Source organism: Urtica dioica, chromosome 7 (assembly GCF_054948205.1).
Source record: "Urtica dioica subsp. dioica isolate 48M chromosome 7, U.dioica_male_clone48M_v1_H2, whole genome shotgun sequence".
Taxonomy (NCBI): domain Eukaryota; kingdom Viridiplantae; phylum Streptophyta; class Magnoliopsida; order Rosales; family Urticaceae; genus Urtica; species Urtica dioica.
In genome coordinates, this window is record NC_142762.1 from 41976242 (window position 1) to 41993815 (window position 17574).

At 32.6% G+C, this 17574-nt stretch overlaps 1 protein-coding gene across 1 annotated transcript; it reads left to right on the forward strand.

The window, feature by feature from the left end:
• The first annotated feature begins 10088 nt into the window (after positions 1–10088).
• LOC149391716 (amino acid permease 3-like) lies at positions 10089–15131 on the forward strand. Its single transcript, XM_089618948.1, has 7 exons — positions 10089–10227; positions 11968–12076; positions 12164–12397; positions 12478–12571; positions 12643–12857; positions 12949–13088; positions 14167–15131. Exons 1-7 carry the CDS (start codon positions 10222–10224, stop codon positions 14806–14808), a joined length of 1440 nt encoding a protein of 479 aa, XP_089475074.1. The 5' UTR covers positions 10089–10221; the 3' UTR covers positions 14809–15131.
• Positions 15132–17574: the final 2443 nt, after the last annotated feature.

A 17574-nucleotide genomic window follows, 5' to 3' on the forward strand; every position in this document is an offset into this window, starting at 1 on the left:
TGTACTTTGATTTGGAGATTTATATAATTAGAGGAAAGAAAAGTTAAGATTGACATATCATATGTCTATAGTTTATTCCTTCCCCAGCGGAAGTCGGCATAGATCACTTAGAACAACTTTTATTTTTTAATTCATGCATAATTCATCGTTTTTTTTTTTTTTTTACCTTTCTTTTATGCATATCGTTGTCAAGATTCATCATATATATGTAACATGTGTATATATGTATATATTAATAATAGGGTTACGACGATATAATATTAATTTTTTACACTGCTTTAAATTTTATACATTTTTTTATCACTTTTATTTTGCTGATATAGAGACCGAACTTTTTTTTTTTTTTTCAATATGTCTTTTAACGGCATTACCGCTAACAGTGGTACTTAAATGCAAGTTATTTATACCGACGAAAGAAAGTAGTAGTATATATACATGATTACATGCATAAAATCCAAAACATTAGATATTTATACCACAATTAATCCATATTTGTAAATGACTAAGCCAATTCAAACCTAAGAATTTCATTCTGTCATACGTTTCAAATTTTTTTGATTTATAGCCATTCTGCTTATGTGTCACATTGTTTATACCATTTTTACCCTTATTAATTAGTTAATATAATTTATTTTCGAAATTAATAAAATCTAATTTATTATTCAAAATCCCTAATTATTAGGATCTCAGCTATCTCTCTATCTCTCTCTCTCTCTATTTTTCATGTTCACTCTCTCTCTCTCTCTCTCTCTTTCTCTCTCTCGTCACATTTTTTTAGCCATGGACAAATGTCAAAATAATAAAAACCGCAGTTAATAATCGTTAATAACTGTTAATAGGTTTCTGCTTTAACTAATAGTCGGTAATAACTGTTAATAGGTTTCTGGTAGAAACCTATTAACAGTTATTACCGACTATTAACTGCGAGATGCTATTTTTTTTAACCTCTGTTATGGCTAAAAATGTAATAAAGAGAGAGAGAGAGAGAGAGAGAGAGAGAGAGAGAGAGAGTATTTAGGTATAAATAAATTATTTTCATTTAATTTATTTTTGGTAAAGAATTAAGGGAAAAAATAAGGGTAATTATGTCTTGTTGCATCAAAGATTGGCTAATTATCAAATATTACTAAAACATTGGCTATTTCACAATTTTAAGTTTTAAAAAGGCTAATAAGCTAGAGCGCCCTAATTTGAATGTCAAATAAAAAATAATAAACATATTCTGACGATTCACAATTATTTTGTAGAAAATATAAATACATGCCATGAGCTAATAACGTTTATTTATTATATTAGTTAGAGGAAACATGAGAGTTTAATTTGAAATTCCGTGGATTCCGGTCAGAAATCGGTCCGGAAACCGTTTTTTTAGAGTCCCGGTACCGGTATGTACAAAACCGGAAATTTTCTTGGATTCCGAGGAAACCGTTCTGGTTTCCAGTGTTTTCCAGGGAATCCTTCCACTTTCCGGTTGTCTTTAATCAAATTCTCACGCATTCCGACGAAAATTTACCGGTAAGTGGTCAAATATCGACAATTCTTAAAATATGATGATATTTAGTGTTCTTCACGAAATTTGTCGTTAGTTTTTTATGATTTAGTTCAAATTCTTAGTTTCTAACTTCATTATTGTGTTTAATTGGAGTTTGTATCCAATCTTTTTCAATTTTTCTGTTACATCAAAAAATAGGGTTTAGATTTGAATGTGTTTTTGATTTTTTTTTTTTTTAAAAATTAGTTGTAGAATATGAAATTTTATGTATAATTAATTGATTTTTAACATGAATATTATCATTATTTTGATTTTGTACTTTGCATTGAACTATATCATTAGGTGTATGTTGAATTTTTGTTGAACTATTATTGTAGACTTTTTCTATTTTTATTTTATGTTATGTATGAATTTTTTTTTAAATATTTATTCACTACATTCCTCTTGGTAAGTACGGTATTTGACGGTATTCCTCGACGGTAACGGTATTCTCAACGGTACAGTTTTTCTTTTCCTTTTCTGAACTATTATTGTAGACTTTTTCCATTTTTATTTTATGTTATGTATGAATTTTTTTTTAAAATATTTATTCACTACATTCCTCTTGGTAAGTACGGTATTTGACGGTATTCCTCGATGGTAACGTTATTCTCAACGGTACAGTTTTTCTTTTCATTTTCTGAATTCCATGGTATTCCTCTGGTTGACCTTCAGATACCAGTAAAATCTGAGTCCCGAAACGATAACGGTAACAGTATTTCGATCATTAGTCGATATTTGAAAATTAAATTATATTTTGTGCAGATAAAGAAATTAAGGTTTTTGGCTATGTGAAAGGTCAAGACTCAAAATTATCATTAACTGCAATACAACACATAACCACTTCAATCCCAAACACACATGCTCATTTTTGCATTTTTTGAGCACGTGTTTAAATTATTATTATTTTGTGTTTTTTTTTAGTTAGATTTTTGGGAAAAAAAGTTGTTGTTTTGTGTGATTAAAAGAAAAAAAGAACCGATTTCTTGAGGTCTTAAACTGAATTTTGAAGGCTTGCATTTAGTTTTCGAAGTTTTATAAAGTTGTTTTGCGCTCAGTTTTGTAAAAGAGAAATTTCATTTTCTAGACCTAAAAGTTATGAAAATATCTCAATTAGACCCGTTAATTAAAAAATATCCAAAATTGGACTTTTGTACCAATTTTGGACAAAAATGCCCTCAATTCAAAATAAACCTCATAACATCATCTTCTTCATTCTCACTTTCTCACTTTCTCTCACTTTCTCTCAACACAAAAACAACTTTTCTCCATCTCCACCAATCTGACGCGAAAATCACCAAATCCGACGCCATCCTCATCAAATCCGACGCCGACCTCGACACCTCCGACGCCCACCACCAACTCCGACGCCGACCCCGACCTCCATCAACCTCCATAGCTACCTCAAAATGACAAAAAAGGTATGTTTTTTAATGGTTTTTCATGGTTTCTTAGTGTACCATAGATAAGAAATAAGATTAGAGTGGTTTCATAGTGATTTTTTTTTTTTTTTTAAATCTGGAAATGTTTGGATTTTTTTTTTTTTTTTTAAATCCTGATGGAGACGGTCGGATCCCGTCAGATCCTGCCAGATCCGGTCGGATCCTGCCAGATCCGGTCGGATCCTGACCATGCCAGATCTGGTCGGATCTTGCCAGATCCGGTCGGATCTTGCCAGATCTGGTCGGATCTTGCCAGATCCGGTCGGATCTTGCCAGATCCGGTCGGATCCGGTCCGAATTTTATCTTAAATTTCATCGGAAATCGTACTTAAATTTCATCCTAAATTATCGGATTTCATCGGAAATAACGTTAAATTCCCGGATATTTGACCTAAATCTATTAACTTCTTTTTTTCTACACAAACTATATCAACATAACTATAAAAGATGAATGAATGAGCATACTAACCCATTTCGACGGGATTGATTGAAGTGGATACTCAAAAATGATGAAACGAGAGGAAATGAGAGAGGATGAGAGATGAAAAGAAGTATAGAATGAAGTGAAGATGATTATATTACCTTGAAAGGGTATTTTTGTCCGAAATTGGTACAAAAGTCTAATTTTATATATTTATGAACTAGTGAGTCTAACTGAGATATTTTCATAACTTCGAGGTCTAGAAAATGAAATTTCTCTTGTAAAATTCCAAGTTGTTTCGCACTCTGTTTTATAAAATTTTGAAAATCCGCACTCAATTTTATAAATATTGCCCATAAATAAAACTCGAAAAATCAACTTTAAAAAATAGGCTATTACTTATAAAAAATAAAAAAAATTTCACATGACCTTTCACATGACTATAAAATAGGTTTATAGTGTAAACTTTGAAATAAAAGGCAAAAAATAAGCTAAAACTATATATATATATATATATATATATATATATTTATATATATATATATATATGTTACTATATAATATAGTAACTTTGACCTTTCACATGACTATAAACCTTTAATTTTTCTTATATGCTTAAAAAAAATTCAAATGTTGTATCTCATCAGAAACTTTGGTTTCTGTTTATTGTACATAGATTAAAATTAGGGCGTTTTAGATTTGTAGTCAAAACTAAACTATAAAATTAAAATGTAGCCAATGTTTGCAAACTTTTAAGAAAATAGCTAATGATAATTATATTTGACTTAAATATCCTTATATTAAACATGTTATAATTAACAAAAAAAATGTAAATTATTTATAAATTCGACAATTAATGTACCAATAATGAACTCCGGCGGAATTCTAGAATAGTAGACATGATTTTTCATCCAACACAATGAGTCTATTTTTGAAGCTCTTCTCGCTACGAATCTGTAGGATTTGGAATCACTCAATTTCGAGTTCATCATATGAGGAAGATATGGATTTTTGAAGTTTTAATGAGGAAAAAAAAACTGTATGAGAGAGAAAGTGATGAATTATTGTAGCAAAAAAAAAAGGCTGGAATGACAAAATATGAAATTTGACTGGCTTATTCAAGTGTCACCTCATATGTTCGGCTATTTTCCTAAAAAATTTCAAACGTTGGTTATATCCCAAACGTGATGTTGAAATGGGCTAATAAGTTAAAATTTCTTAAAATTATACATTTTATACAGACATTCATCCATAAGCAAATGTTTTGAGTGGACTGTTTATTTAAAGATTTATTAATTTATGAAAATATAAAATAAAATAAATAAAAAAAGCTAAGATTAAGGTAATAACCAAAAAGCTGGTAAAGCAAAATAGAAAAAAAATATCAAAGAAACTAATTTCTAAATAAGATTATTCAAAACACAAGAAATTATAGGTAAATGATTGAGATTTGTAACTGAGTAAGCCACTTTAAATATGTAATTTTGGATCTAGCCTTTGTTTGACAATTTTTAGGTATATAGCCAAATGGCTTATGTGGCAATAATTAAGGTCTGATTTGCCATTATTTATTAACAAATTCGTTATTTTCTCTCTCCTATTTTTTTCAAATAATTTTTTTTTTATCAAAACTTCAAATATTTGTATCTTTCTCATACGAACTCGAAATTGAGTGATTTCAGATCCTACAAATTCGTGGCGTCGAGATCTTCAAAAATAGACCCATTGTGTTTAATGAAAAATTATATTTATGTCGATAATTTCAAAAAAATTCAGTTATTTCCATATTTAAGGTAGTAACGTGATTTTTCTACATCTATGATATTAAACATGATTGTTCATCAAACATAATGGATCTATTTTTGAAGATCTCGGCATCACGAATTCGTAGGATTTGGAATCACTCAATTTCGAGTTCATATGAGATAGATATGGTTTTTTGAAGTTTTTATGTAAAAAAAAGTGTAGGAAAAAAATAGGAGAGAGGAAATGACGAATTTGTTAATAAATAAGGGCAAATCAAACCTTAATTATTGCCACATAAACCTGTTGGCTATTTTACTAAATGTTGTGAAACGTAAGTTAAAAACAAATTTTATAGTTTCATTTTGGCTATTTTGCTACACTGCCCTAAATATTTTAGGATGGTTCTAAATAAGATTATTCAAAACACAAGAAATCATAGGTAAATGATTTTAGGTTGGAGAACCATCAAGGAAAAAAACTGTCTATTTTTATTAGAGATTTGTAACTAACTAGGCCAATTTAAACATGTGATTTTGGATCTAGCCTACGTTTGACAATTTTTAGGGATATAACCAAATGGTTTATGTGACAATAATTAAAGTCTGTCCTTATTTATTAACAAATTCGTCACTTTATCTCTCTTATTTTTGTTCAAATAATTTTTTTTGCATCAAAACTTAAAAAATTCGTAACTTTCTCATACGAAGTCGAAATTGAGTGATTTCAGATCCTACAAATTCGTGGCGTCGAGATCTTCAAAAATAGACCCATTGTGTTTGATGAAAAAATATATTTAATGCATCATATTTACGTTTCCATTTATTTTTTTGATAATTTCAAAAAATTTCAGTTATTTCCAAATTTAAGGTAGTAACGTGATTTTTCTACATCTATGGTATTAAACATGATTTTTCATCAAACACAATGGATCTATTTTTAAAGATCTCGGCGTCACGAATCCGTAGGATTTTGAATCACTCAATTTCGAGTTCATATGAGATATATATGGTTTTTTTGAAGTTTTTATGTAAAAAAGTGTAGAAAAAAAAGTAGGAGAGAGAAAATGACGAATTTGTTAATAAATAAGGGCAAATCGGACCTTAATTATTGCCACAAAAACCTGTTGGATATTTCCCTAAAAGTTGTGAAACGTAGGCTAAAAACAAATTTCATAGTTTCATTTTGACTATTTTACTACAGTGCCCTTTTTATTATCTATATCAAAGTCGACAGTTTTGAAATTTTGAGAGTTGGCTAGTAATATTCAAAATCCCTATAATTATAGCACGCCACTAATTTTTTTTTTTTTTTTTTTCATTTTCCTACACTATCTTAAATTGCTATTTATTGATCATAAATAAAATTGGTTATAGTTTAATAATGCATTATATAATCTGAAAATAAATAATATATTTAAAGATAGAAAAATTTAAATTTAAGGTGAGTAATGTCCCTAAGTTTGTTTCTACTTTTTAATTACATATAATATTACATATAAAATCTCGCTCTCTCACTCTCTCTACGTAGAGAGAGGACGTGTGTGACATGTCATTGTTCTACTGGCGGAGGAAGGCGATAACGGGCTGTGGGACAGGCATGCGTAAGATTCAAAATCCATCTGTGATGATACGTCTGAATCGCTTCGCCGAAGTCTGAGTGTCCCGATGAGTATTTGACATTTTTTAATTTTCACGCTATATGTCTCCCTGTAAATTTGAATATACTCACCTTTAGTTTAATTTTACGATGTTATTGAATCTTGGCTTTATGTTTACACATTTTTGTTGTGTCTTTTTTATATTGCTATACTCGCCTTTAGTTTCTCATTTTTGTTTTGGAGTACTCGTCTTCGGATTTTCACAATAGTTTTGGCCGTATAGGTATATATATAAACATAATTCTTTAGGTCTCGGTAGGAAAGAGTCATTCACTTGCTTAACATTTAGTGTGTGCCATTATTTTCGTTCTTAAGTTAAGATACGATGTTATCATTCGATTTTAAATATCTTGAGTTAAATCTTTTATGACTTGAACTCTTATATTTATTGTTCAAATTCTCGTGTTATAGGCTTGTTATCTAATAAAATTCTCGTGTTATTTATAATAAATTAAACTTATTAATATATCTTTTCACGTATTTCTTTTTGGTCAAGCTTGATCTTGACGTTCAAATTATGGAGCATAAATTAAAATCTAAAAGTCTAAAACACCTTCGCTCCTGTTCCATCAGGACTATTTATTCTAATGGGGGAAAAAAAAAACAAAAAAACAAAACAGGACTACTCTTTTCACAGCCTAATCATCTCATGCTAGTCATCGTCAAGAAAACGAATCTCCAAACGAACAAGCAAATCAAATTTCAGAGTTGCGTGTGACTATTTAGTGAAACGTCATTTTCCGAATAAATGAACTAGAACACGAATACAATAATAATTTATACACACGCTACGTACTAAAAATCTTTTAACAAAATTGATTCTTGCATTCAATTTACCTTGTAATATAATTGAACAGCGCTAATTATTATGCCAATAACTCTTTCTTTAGGAAGCCAATAATACCATTCCCTATAATGTTAGTGTGGGACTATCAGACACGGATTAATTTGTCTCTAGCTAGCTTTTTAATATTGATTAGCAAAGACACACATATCACACGTATACCTATTAATACATATATATATATATATACATATACATATATATATACATATATATACGCGTAAGGATGATTTTTCTACACCAAATATTATTTGAATTTTAAAAGGAAAGAAAGAATAGTGTGCTTGCGGTGCAGGAATTATTGGTGTATACTAACCCAGTTGTGGATGGCGAATTATTCGTGAGCTATATATTATATACTATGGACGGTTACCATTATATGTTGTAGTGACTTTAATTAATCATTACGTTTTCCAAACTCAGTGATCCAGGTTTATCCTGAATTCCTGATAATAAGGCGATTTGGAGGTTATTATATATATAACAAAAAAAAAAATACCATTTGCCAATATTTATATATAGTAGTGTTTAATTGTATCCCTAGTTTCATAGGTTTATAAACCTTATTGTATTAATAATTATGGGCATTTTCTAATTTTATTGACTTATGATCGCGTTTCGAATATCCTCCAACTTTTATACATATAAAATTATAATAAGTAAATAAAAAGTTTCATTGGTCACAAACTAATACAAGAGAATATGATCACCACCACCTTCAAGAATTTGGGTCTTGGTATTTTTCAGTCCTTTTATCAACATTTTTTCGCTCTTTTATTTTATTAATATGAGAGTATAATCCCCACGAAAATTAATTGGTGGGAATAGTCAAGCAAGAACCTCTTATTTGTTGTGGTAGTTAATATCAATCAAAGTTCAAACGGCTAGAAAGAAGATCGATCCGAATCGAATTATACTAATAATAATATCAGGTTATAGCTATCTCTTTGACGCATGTTTTGTCGATTTTATAGCAAACTTGGATTATTACGAAAAATATAATTTTCCCAGTATATATATCTGCAAGCTATATCAAGAATTTGTTCTCTTTAGACTAGTGGCATAGTGGGTTTCTCAATGATGAAAAATCGTGAACTTGATAAGAGAAAAATATCATTAATTTATTTTAAGATAAACATTATAAAAATCTTTGGTGGTTAAAAGCTGAATCACACATAAGTATAACTGTACTGTATTCCGGAGAAAGAATAAATCAACTTTAATTTACTCGAATGTGCTAGCTTATTTAAAGAGTGTGTGCTACTGTGATAATAATATTAGTAATAATTTTTACAAAGAAAAAATGAAACTTAAAAATATAATGATTGGTCGGTCATCCGGGACTTGGATAGTGGTTGTAAGTAAAAAAAACTGCTTAAAGACTAATTAAGTATTGATTTTAAATGTGAAATATACGATCTCAAACCGGTCTCTAAATTAGACTAAACATTTTTAGAGGTTTGATCCGGTTTAAACCGTTGGAAATATAAAATTCTTATATATTACGAATTTAAATAAATATTTTCTTAAATAAATAATCCATCATAACTCTTAATACAAACTTCTTCGGAAGGAATATCCAAATCAAACTTATTATATTCAAGTTAAACTATCAAATTTAAATATGCTAAAATAAATAATTAAATAAAGTAAAAAGATTTAATTTTAGATCGGGTCTCTAAACTGTGGTTTCAATGTTTGAAAATGTATCAAACCGTTTAAGACTAGTCTAAAAAAATCAGACCGAATTAATAAAATTCGTTTGAGACCCGACCAACAGTTTTAAAAAAAAAGATCTACAATCCAATTTGGTTTACGATTTTTGACCTTTTTGCACACTCTTTCTAGTCCTAGCAATCAATAGTTATCTGTCTGTTTGAGAAATCTTTTGTCTCATAAATGATAATCATATATATGAGCTATTCCATGCTAAAAAAAGAAAGAAAAAAAACATTTTATTATTATTGAGGGGACGAGTATAAACTTAAAAAGATTGATGATACAGATCTTAAGTTTTTCCTTTCTCTAATAACCTCTCGTTCCTCAGTCATAGGGACAAAATATGAGAATTAGATACCACCTTGTCCACCTACCAATCGGAATTAGTTTTATACATAAAATCATTGCCAGGTCAAGTGCAAAATCTTCTCTTGAATTATTTTTATTATTTGCACTACAAAAAAAAAAACAGTGCACCAAAAAAATAAAATAAACAACGGACTACAACAAATGCTGTATAATAAAACAAGCTTTGATTTATTTGATACAGCTATGGCAAACAATGAAATAATTAAGAGTATCCGAACCGTATTCTGTATTGGCAGTAAGAATGGTGGAGAGGCCACACACGTGCGAATCTTGATTTCAAACTTCAAAGGTAGTCATTTAAAGAGAGTGATTATTTTATTAATTTTTTCATGCTCCAAAAACTAGTATATAAGGCAAGTAAATCTTTAGAGAAGAAGTACCAAGACATCCCAAATAATTCAAACTCATATCCATAAATTCTCTATTTGCTTCTGAGGAGTGTTTGGTTGTTTGACTTGGTCTTCACAAGGGGTCTCAAAATTCAAAGTTGAAATGAAGGTATATTTATGCTTATTTTGTTATGTTTCTATTATAGTTTTGGAAGATAATTGCTTTCAATGTCATTGCGTGATTGCCAAAATGAGTTCTATTGATGGAAACTCGACTTTGGGGAATTATTTGTTCATGTTTTTCATATATGCGTTCGCTGATTTTTATGACATGCATTCTACATTTAGTTGATCTATATTAGACGTATAAATAAAGAAAGAGAAACGGGTCCAACCAAAGGTTTGAAAGTACAAAAACTAACAAATATAATTTCCCGCTCGTGTCAAAATTTATTGTTTCTCATTATGCTTTTTTTTCAATCATTTGATCATAAAAAAATCAGAAAATTAAAAAAATAGCTAATTTAAATGTTTGACATGACTAATAACCAACGATTGATAAATCTTAAATAAATAGCCGTAAATAATGACGTAGCTTAATATATGGAAATTGAATTTATCTAAGATTTACGTCTGTAAATATATGAAAATAGCTATTTACTTAAGATTTATCAAACGTTGATTATTTAGTAATGTCAAACATTTAAATTGACTATTTTTCTAATAGGTTACTAAAATGTATATCATATATTTCTTTTAGAAACTATTATCTACTGCTTGATGAGATTTCACAAAATATCAAAAATAAAAAATTGATCCAATTCAATATAGATATTTAAATATCTTCCCTTGATTGATCATAGATGAAAAGTTTACATTGTAAATACATTGTAAACTAAAGCTCGAACGTCTTTATTCAGTAGCAAGGAAAAGGTATAAAAATATCTTTGGCATGGTGCTGTTAAAATATATATGGGATACAAAAATATAAGAACAAAAATTATTAGAGGAAAAAGACTAGCTGAAAAATTGTGGCTTTATACCTATAATTTTTTACCTGCCACGTGTATAGTGTATGCATTATAAAGTTGGGCGATAGAACAAGTACAACTAGCTGTCAGAGGTCTTTTTCAATGTCCCTAAATAAAAACGTAATTTGAACTTTGAACTTAATGACAATCTCATTTGACTAGTTTAAGTATTCTCGATACCTACTTTGCCTAAAAACTGCAAAATATACTAAATAAATCAATAAAACTTGGTAAAATAGCAACAGCGAATAAAGATAAATTTTGAACTTTATTAGCGGTAGGTCCAAAGTTTTGTTTTTACAGGAAAACGATTTATTTACCAAAGTCCTACGTACCTAGCTTGTGTTTTAAATTTTTATCCAAATAAAAAATTTCTTGAAAAAAGATTTACACCCTAAAGAGAGAGCGATAATATATGTAGTAGTTGCAAGGGACAAATGACATTCACTTATTGGTAAGAGTTAGAAATAGAATCGGATTATAATAAGTAAAAAAAAAAAAAAAAAGGCTGTCTACAACAAAATAATTAACACTCCTAAAATAAAACAAAATAAAAAGTCAAATACGTAACGTCGGTCGTTGACGTCGATACACTCTGGTCTTTACTCTTTACACCACGTGGGTCTGAAGTCTGACCTCTATTTCTTCACATGGGAAAACCATTATAAATAGCTCTCACTCTCTTCATAGTTTCATCACTTCATTTCATCTCATTTCCTCTCCTTGGGCCGTGTGTGAGTGTGTGTGGGTGTCAAAAGAATCTCTGTTAAGAGCAGAAACGGTTGGGAGATACAGAGAAAGTCCCAAAATCCAATACATATTTCCTTTTTTTCCATTAAAACCGACATCAATTAATATCTTCTCATTCCGTGTCCAAGATGGGTGAGCAACACCTTCAACACCGCCAAGTCTTCGACGTCTCGGTTGACGTGGCTCCACAAACCGGCTCAAAGTGCTTCGACGACGATGGGCGTCTCAAGAGAACTGGTTAGCTTATTTCTTTATTCATTTATCATCGTTATTTATTGCATCGTATTGATTTTTGACGACATACATATATATATATACTTGCAGGGAATGTTTGGACGGCGAGTTCTCACATAATCACAGCTGTGATCGGATCTGGAGTTCTGTCTCTAGCTTGGGCCGTGGCTCAACTGGGATGGATCGCCGGGCCAATCGTGATGTTGATGTTCTCCTTCGTCACCTATTACACCTCAACTCTTCTCTCCGCTTGTTACCGCTCCGGCGACCCTATCACCGGAAAAAGAAACTACACTTACATGGAGGCTGTTCGGTCAAACCTAGGTCAGCTTTGGACAAAGCCGTAAATTCTCAATGCTTATTTATTGATTTATTTATTGAATTTGGGTTTTGGTTGAATTCAGGTGGGGTTCAAGTCAAGATATGTGGGATAATTCAGTACCTGAACCTGTTCGGGGTTGCCATTGGATATACTATAGCCTCCTCTATCAGCATGATGTTAGTTTTTTTTTTTTTTTTTTTTTTTGCGATTGTGTATTTTTAATAAAACGGGATGTGAAAAACGACAGGGCGATCAAGCGGTCGAACTGTTTCCACAGCAGTGGGGGAAAAAATCCGTGCCGTATGAACAGCAATCCGTACATGATCGCGTTCGGTATCACAGAGATAGTCTTCTCTCAGATTCCTGACTTTGACCAGCTATGGTGGCTCTCCATCGTCGCCGCTGTTATGTCCTTCACTTATTCCACCATTGGACTCGGACTCGGAATCGCCCAAGTTGCAGGTACTACTGATTCTGATTCAGTTTTTTTTTTTTTTTTTTATATATCAGCTTGTAATTTGTTCGCTGACTTTTTTTTTTTGGAATGAAACAGAGAACGGGAAAATTGGCGGGAGTCTCACCGGAATAAGCATCGGAGCGGTGACGGAGACGCAGAAGATTTGGAGGACTTTCCAATCCCTCGGTGACATCGCCTTTGCCTATTCATACTCCATCATTCTCATTGAAATTCAGGTAAAAAAATAATATATATTAATAATAAGCCTTATTAATGACGCAACAGCTTATCGCGAATTACAGAGCAAATTAAATGTTAAACCCAACCAGTCACTTGGTGATGGAAACAAGCGAATGAAATGGAAACAATTATTGAATTCAGATTTTTTTATAATTTTTTGTTTTTTTTGTTTTTTTTTCCATTTTTACTAGAATCGCCGTTACTTATGGAATTTATTACTCCAATGAAAACTTTTTCCTGATACGAAGAAGAGAAGATAAGCTCGATTACATATATATTTATAAGGTGATAAGTACAACAAGGACAAAATAGTAAAAAGAAAAAAAATTCCTGTATTAGCTTTAAAAATGAAATTAAATGCGAGTGCAGAGTATCTCTAAGATAAAAAGATAGAAATGTGTAGATTTTTCAAATACATATCTTTAAGATTTTTTTTAGCTTAAAATTTACGCCGATGTTTTAATCTGCATAAAACTCGACACAAAATTTACGCGATTTCGTGTACTACAGACTCAAATAATAAGAACTACTAACAAAAGAAAACTCTTGTATTGAAATATGTAACTAAATGTGCGTACATGCTTTTTCGCTTAAAATTTCATGCTGATGCTCAAAATTTTACACAGATGTTTTAATCGCATAAAACTGCATCTGTATATAATTTTTTTTTTTTTTTTTTTTTTTTTTGTGAAGACATAAATAGCTCAAACTAAGATCATGACGTGACATATAAACATAAATTAAGCTATATTTGTTTAGTATTTAAAACTTAGACTATAATTTTAATTTAAAAATAGTCATTCAACCATTTCATATAGTTTCTCCTAAAAATTCGGGTATAATTCATGTTCCCAACGGTCTTTAAAAAAACCCGTCGGATTTTAAATCACAAACCGGTGGGGTTCTAATTCGCAGGACAAGGTTCGATCCTCATTTCATATAGTTTTATCAAAATTTTACAAAAATTAACAGAACGTCGGCTATTTATCAAAACTTAAGTTTTGCACATAAATTTTGAAAAATCCCAATCATAAAAAATACTAGTATGTAATCAATCATGTCAAAATTTCGCAGGACACGGTTCGATCCCCACCGGCAGAGTCGAAGACGATGAAAAAGGCGACGCGAATAAGCGTAGCCGTGACCACAGCTTTCTACATGGCTTGCGGTTGCATGGGCTACGCGGCTTTCGGAGACTCTTCCCCGGGAAACCTCTTGACCGGTTTCGGGTTCTACAACCCTTACTGGCTCCTCGACATCGCCAACGCAGCCATCGTGATCCACCTCGTCGGAGCCTACCAAGTCTACTGTCAGCCTTTATTCGCCTTCGTCGAATCCCAGGCCGCCAAGCGCTACCCCGACAGCGCGTTCGTCACAGCCGAGATTCGCGTCTCCAAGTCCTTCTCCCTCAACCTCTTTCGGCTGACGTGGCGCTCCGCTTTCGTGGTCACCACGACAGTCATCTCGATGCTCATGCCGTTTTTCAATGATGTCGTCGGGCTTCTCGGTGCGCTCGGGTTTTGGCCGTTGACCGTGTTTTATCCGGTTCAGATGTACATTGCTCAGAAGAGGGTTCCGAAGTGGTCTACGCAGTGGCTTTGCCTTCAGATGCTCAGCGCTGCTTGCCTCGTCATCACTATCGCCGCCGCGGCCGGGTCTATCGCCGGAGTTATCCTCGATCTCAAGAACTATAAGCCTTTCGCTACCGACTATTAGAATGCCTTTTTTTTATTATTGGCCCTCTCTCTTTCATTTCTTTTCTTTTTTCCCTTTTTTTTTTATCTTTCTTTCTCTATTGTTGTGATATTGATGATGTCTTTGCGAGACCGTGCGTTTGTACCTAAATGAAAATTAGAGCATGAGTCTCTGTTCGTTCTTCTGATGATATGAATGAATGTCGCCATGGGACGAAAGTCAAATTCCATGGACTGTTGACTTTTACTTGTGGTGTAACGGAACAGACCTGTCAGTCGTGGACTTTATGGGAAAGACATGGGCTTTAATATCATCCATCAATGAAGTGAAACCCATTTGGGGGATATGGATATGAATTGGGATAGGTGTGTGTGTGTCCCCATTAAATCGAATGGGAATGAATTATGAATGGGTTTGTGTTATGCATATTTGAATGCGTTGTCTTCAATTCATCAATATGGATTCTGAAAGTGAAGTATTGGGAAACTAACATTAGGAAAAAAAAAGATATACTATTCTATTGACAATACGACACTCTTGTTGGGTTTGTTACACAAGATTCAATATGTCCACGGTTTTCCTTCCCATTTTCTACTGGAAAATGTTTTCGGGTGACCACTGCCATAGGAAATATGTATTTTTTTCCCCTCATTTTTCCGTTGTTTTTTGGTCGTTTTTTCTTAAGTCCTTTTATAATTATAAGACTTTTTAATGCTATTTTCATTTTTTTTTGCGTAGACATTTACATATATAATTAAACACTAAAAGTGAATATTAATTTAAAAACAAACTTAAAATGGATCTATGCTAAAAAAAATAGATCAGTCTTGTCCAAATTCCTAATGAGATTATTGGGCGAATAAGGAACACCAATAAATAAAATAATACATTTCACAAATAATAGGATAAAAATTGAGATGTAGTGGGATATAAATGGCACACGCCGCCACCAGTGGAGAGTCAGCAACCGGAAAGTGGTAGGGCCTCCATTTTTTATATTTCCTTTATATTTTATATGTCGTTGACTAAATACTCTATCTTTAAGGACTTTGAGCTTTTAGTGGGTTGTTGGTAGTATTATTCACTGGAATAGTCTTTTCCAATGTTGCTTTAGAGGGTCAATGAAAAAAATGGCACTTTACATTTCTTAATGATAGTTTATTAGTATTGGAGACATGAAGAAGAATCTCCGAGCTTATAGGACGAGTGCACGTAGGTTCCTAAATCTTTGGCCACTTGGATGTGTTCATTAATGATATATTGCCAATCAAAGGGTGTAATAATTATTGTATATAAGATTATAAACATGCTCATTTTTCGTGTTAAAAATAAATATACTCAAACAAATCGAATAAAACTTATACTAAAACGTGAGTAATTAAAAGAAACTTGGGAGATGTTTGGTTGTTAACTCAAATAATTTTTATTTTTTTTCAATTTTTTTAAAATTGTTGTGAAAAACATTTTTGTAATTACTTTTGAAAAGCTGTTTGGTTCTCCTTCTCTGGGCGTTCACTCCAATCTCAAATCTCTGAAGGCACCGGAGAACCTTCCTCTGCACGCCCTCCTCCGCGCGAGTCTGCTGTGCCTCGCCGTGCCTCGCCAGCCCCTCCGCGTCGCCGGAGTCCTCCTCCGGGAGCACCGTCAGCATCTCCAGCACCGCCACGTTGGCGTCCGTGTTGCCCTGGAGCCCGCAGAAGAGCCGCTCCATCGGCCACCCCATCTTCCCGGCCAGCGCCGATATCCCCAGGCAGATTTGCGTCAGAAGCTGCGGCGGCCCCGCCGTGAACCGCTTCGCCGCCGCCAGGAGCACGTTCAGGAGCGCCTTTACGGCTGTGGATTGGGCGGAGAGGATTTGGGTCCGGGATGGCGAGTTGGAGAGAGAGAGAGAGAGAGAGAGAGAGAGATGGCGAGTTGGAGAGAGAGAGAGAGAGAGAGAGAGAGATGTGAGTGAAAAAAAGCAAAAACAGATAAAAGTTGTTTTTGAAAATCCTTCACAAAAATAAAATACAACTTGAAAATTTTTCAAATAAATTTTTTCAGTTGTAAACCAAACACTTTTTACTTTATTGTAAAACAAAAAGCAAACTCAAAAAGTAAAAAACACTTTCCGGATGAGGTACCAAACATAACCTTGAACTCCACAAAACTTAAACGACTAGATGAGCCAAAAAAATGTTGTCTAAGAATCACCGAGACTTAAGCGTAGGTTTGAACTTACTCTAGATTTGCCAAAGCATATCTCTCTATCTCAAAATCGGAGATAAACTCCAACAAGCCCAAAGAAGACAACGTGAAAAACAGGACCAATCAATGAATGAATTCCAACCTTCAAAAAGAGGACCAGCACCAAAAGTCCATCACACGCGGATCAAGTGAAAGTTCGTGGCCAAATATTCTCGCGCCTAAATTTTTGGAAGATCTTAGGTGGAATACCGTACAACACTATGAAGAAGACTTGGCTTACTAGCAAAAATATAATACACGGAAGTAGAACTAAACAAAGGTAAATCTAATGTTAAGGAGCACAATCTAGTGTTAATAGAAAATATAGAAAAATTAATCCCTCTAGACCCCTTTCAAACACAATCCCACACGCCACTCGCTGACCCAATCCGAACATGACTCCTAGTTTGGGAGTAGGGAAAGGAGAGTAGCTCTCAACCCCACTTGTGAGGGCCTCGCCGGAAAGAACCGTGGAACCAAGATCGGCAAGGACTACGATTAGAACTCAGTCACTATTTCCGATGGCATACCAAATCTCCGTCCATGTAATTTCCCACTCAG

Excerpts from the sequence above, each read along its gene's own strand:
- LOC149391716 (XM_089618948.1), top strand. Across the intron at positions 12,077-12,163 it reads TGGGCGTCTCAAGAGAACTG|GGAATGTTTGGACGGCGAGT; the intron begins GTTAGCTTATTT and ends ATATACTTGCAG. Across the intron at positions 12,572-12,642 it reads GCCTCCTCTATCAGCATGAT|GGCGATCAAGCGGTCGAACT; the intron begins GTTAGTTTTTTT and ends GAAAAACGACAG.